Genomic DNA, 4,319 nt, shown 5'->3' on the forward strand with positions numbered 1-4,319 from the left:
ACAATCAGGCTCAGATCCTCCTTCTTCTGATGAAGTTCCATCCCACCTCCATAGTTTGTCACTCTCACTCTCTTCACTGTAGGAATCGCTGTATGAATCTCGTGTCTCACACTCACCTGACTCAGCCTCTTCCCTGAAAAAGCAAAAGAAAAAAAAAATACCCAATTCAAATCATGAAGTCCAGAACCACGAACAGCATAATTTACAAAAATCACTTGAAACAAAACCAATTAATCCACAACCATCATAGAACTTTGACCATAAGAACATTCACTCCGTAACACAAAAAAAAAAAAAAAAATCATTTCTTTAACCATCATAATTGGCGTTTTTGACTCTCTAAGTATAACCCCCAGCTATAGTACAGATTTTCAGTCCAAAATTCAATCATACTTAAACTCCTTCTAAATGTGTGTTCTGAAAAATATAAATTCAGATTTTCCTCACTAATTCTTGTCCCGAGATTAAGTCACACTTAAAAGCTCCATCTGAATGTGTTAGTTAGAAATCGAATCCAGACCCTTCTCGTGTCTCTGTGTGAATCATATCCATTGGCTACCAAATTGTCTCATTTGGTGATAAAAATATGCTTATTTGAGACACCAATGACAACTTTCAAACCATGATTTGTTCAAAACTACAAAGAATTGAACAACCCCACAACACTGAAATCTTGATTATCTTCATGTGCGTGCATATATATGTGAAAAAAAAATAAAATACCTGAAAGTGTTGCTGGTGAAAATCTGAATTGCAGAGAGGTAAGGAACATAGTACTGAACAAGTGTCTCCCCATTGGACAACGTGATTGGAACTCCAGCTCCATAAGCACTCCATTCGTGGAACCGATTCCATAGATCACCCAAAGTGAAGTACTCAACCGCTTCTCTCTCCCACGGGTGCCACAAACGGTTAAGGTTTCGAATCTCGTGCTGACAGGATAAAAAAAAACACAAAAACACAACAAAAACTTAGGATCACAACGAAAAAAAACACAATGAAACAAAACAGAAAACAAAAATTAAGAAAACAGAGACAAAAAAGTAACACCTTGGGAAGAAACTGAGACGGCACAACAGGTGTCGTACGCCGGAGGAAGCAGTCAAGGTTGGACTTAGATTGCATTGACCCTTGATCGAAAATCATGGTGTCCGAGAAAAAAGAAAAAAAAGAGATTGAAGGAGTTTCAGTTCCTCTTTACAATGAGAACTAATTAAGATGAGGGGGAAAAAAAACAAGGGACAGAGAAGTTGAGAAATTATTGAGGTTAATAACGGAGAAGAAAGAGAACTGAAACCAAATTATCCCAACAGCGAAGAAGAGTCAAAGTTTTTTTATTTTAGAACTTAAAAACTGAATTTTTTATTTATTTATTTTTTGCAATTTTTTCCCCGCAAAACTCTCAATCTAGCTGTCTTATTTTTATCTCCTGGACAACAATTTCTCTGTTTTTAACAATAATGTTTCCAATTCAACACATAGTTACACATAAACAAAAACAAACAATGGCAACTCTTTTTTTTTCTCTCTCTCTCTCTCTCTTTTAATCTATCTCTTTCTTTCTTTCTTTCTTTCTTTCTTTCTTTGATAAACTAAGTCTTGAAAAAAACTAATGCCAACCCTGCTTTGTTCGACATTCAAGGAAAGACAACACGCTGACGCTTTAACCTTAAACCGACACAACGAAGGCCAGAAACAAAGACACGCTAAAACTAAAAGAAACGAAAGACAAACATGGGGAAAGAAAACCAGGGAATACTTAAAAAAAAATCTTTTTTTCTTTTGTTTAAACTCTTGTAACAGAAACCCGTGTTGGCGTGTTCGTTTTGTTTGAGGGAAACTGAAAAAGGTGGAAAAGAAGGAAAACTGACCAGAGAAGAAGGGTATGCGAGGAAACTAGGAAACAAAATAGTAAAATGCTTCTTTGGTTTGGTTGAGTTGAGAAATATCCAAAAAAACAGAACAGAAAGTGGAAACAGGGGATTTGGCTTTGTTTTCTAGAAAGTGCGAATTTATGAAGTGTTTAGCACAGATATATATATATATAGAATGGGGTGGTGGGAACTCTCTTACAAAGCAGTGACTAGCGTCTACCGCGTCACAGAGAATACGAAATCTGTAATAACATTTCTAAAATTCATGCGATTCTCTGTTTCTCTGTCTCTCTCTGTGGAATATATAAAACTCTGCTTCCGTTTCTTTTTCTTCTTCCCTTCCTTTGATTTATTTTTTTCTTCTTCATGACATGCATAATTTATGGAAAAGCAAATCAAATAAATTGAGGAGTAAAATTTTCTCGTTACATATTTAACGGAGTTGCATGTTTAAAAGTTAGGACAAACAATTTTATTCGAATCAAATAGATCAATCTAAATAATAAATTTTTTCTTTAATTATCTAATGCAATGCCGTTACATGCTTATCGAAACATTAAGTTAGAATAATTTCTCAATTCTCATAGATTGTATACATTGATTCCCCTTCTTTGATGAAAGAATATTTAGTAGATTTTTTTACAATTAATAAATTAAATTTTGGATTAGTCATTTATTATAATAAGAAAAGTAATTTGAGAATCTGAATCTTGCTTTAACTATTCTCATGCATAGTTAATAAAAATTAAAACAATAATAATTAATGATAGTGAATATCACAAGAATTAAAATAAGAACATGTCTCATTTATGTTATAATAATTTTGGGAAAAAATATAGTGCTATTTTAGGACAAATTTAAAGTGAATTAACTAAATTAATTAATTATTATTTACTATTTTGATGAATTAGTTTATTGGTCTTGTAAAAAAAAGATTAAAGTGAGTAATATTCAAGCAAAAGAATTAACTTGTTCGAAAAATTTCGGAACGTGTTTTTGTTAATTGATGAGATAAATCATAAAAGAGAAAATGGAGACATTCATTTTATTTCAGGTATTGGATAAGGTTCGTTTTAAGAATAAAGATAAAAGAAGATACATTAACTTGTATTGGGGCGGTGATTGGGTAATAAATTAAGGTTTTTTGGTAAAAAATTAAGGGTTTGAAGTTCAACCATTGATATTTTAGTGGGTCCAAAATTAAATTTTAGGTAAATAGTCACTTTTGTCTCTGATTGTGTAATTTGCTAATAAATATGTTTTTGAAAATAAAAATACAAAATTTAGTTCCTAAAAATGTAAAAAGTGCGATAAATAAATTCATTTGGTCGTTAACTTCAATCATTCACCATTAATAAAATAGTCTAAGTGACACATAGGAAAGAATTTGTCACTTAAATGATTGTCAGGCGTAAACATCTCTAATTACCCGTGTAGAAACATATATGTTATATAATTTTTTTTACTTCTCATCTTTCCACTCCGCTGACAAATGTTAAATGTACTCTTTAACCTTAATTCTATGATATGAATTTAAGTTAAAACCAAAACGAAATTTTAAATGTACCCTGACCTTTGTTTGTTATTTGAGATAAGTTAAGTTAAAAAAATATATTAAATTACTAATTTGATCCTTTTGTCACAATCATTATAAAAAAATTTAAATTATAATAATTAGTCATAATCTACCCTTAACATCCGGATATATTGGTTGCACTTTTTATACTTTTTGGAACTAAATTTTATATTTTCATATTTCATGAACGCATTTGTCAGTGAAGTGAGAAGATGAAAAATAAAATAAAAAATATATTATATGACAAATATGCTGCTATATTGACAATTAAAAATGATTACGTTGAGAATCATCTCAAAAACAAATTAGTGTCTTTGTGTCAATATATTTGTCACACTTTTTAAACTTTCAGGAACTAAAGTTTTTATTTTTATTTTTTAGGAATGCATTTGTTAATGAATTACACATTCGGAGACAAAAAATGATTATTTATCCTAAATTTTACCGTCACGAGGTAAAATTAATTCAAAATTACCTTATTTTAAAGATAGGGCATACTAATTTTCAACAACAAAAATTGAGCCTAAATTAATATTATTAATTATTTGTCATATATATGAATAAACTTTGATTAATTATTTTCATAAAAAAAAGCTTCAATTTTGATAGCTGTAACCTTTGTTAGATAAAAAAAATGAAACTTTTCTTTTGTATAAAAATAGAGAAAATGGCATATCTGATTCATTTGTTTTTTTTTTTAAATGGAAGTATGACCACGCATAATAAAAAATTCTGAGCGCAAAAACAAACAAAACAAAAGTGTCAAAAAATTGACCAGTCCTAGATATATAAACATTAAAAGATTTATTTTGCACAACTGGACAAAATATCTTAAAAACTGTCAAGCTTAAGATCACTTTCTTCTTCTC

The 4,319-nt window shown here is 30.1% G+C and overlaps 1 protein-coding gene across 1 annotated transcript in view; it reads right to left on the reverse strand.

Annotated features, from left to right (window-relative positions):
• Positions 1-2,184, reverse strand: part of LOC100812400 (uncharacterized) — a 4,522-nt gene extending 2,338 nt beyond the window's left edge. Inside the window, exons 1-3 of the mRNA XM_041016184.1 lie at positions 1,051-2,184; positions 724-932; positions 1-133 (exon numbers count right to left, since the gene is read on the reverse strand). Coding sequence (XP_040872118.1) covers positions 1-133; positions 724-932; positions 1,051-1,146 — 438 coding nt within the window. The 5' untranslated portion in view covers positions 1,147-2,184. The remainder of the gene's footprint in view (positions 134-723; positions 933-1,050) is intronic.
• Positions 2,185-4,319: the final 2,135 nt, after the last annotated feature.

Source organism: Glycine max, chromosome 6, assembly GCF_000004515.6.
Source record: "Glycine max cultivar Williams 82 chromosome 6, Glycine_max_v4.0, whole genome shotgun sequence".
NCBI classification, from domain to species: domain Eukaryota; kingdom Viridiplantae; phylum Streptophyta; class Magnoliopsida; order Fabales; family Fabaceae; genus Glycine; species Glycine max.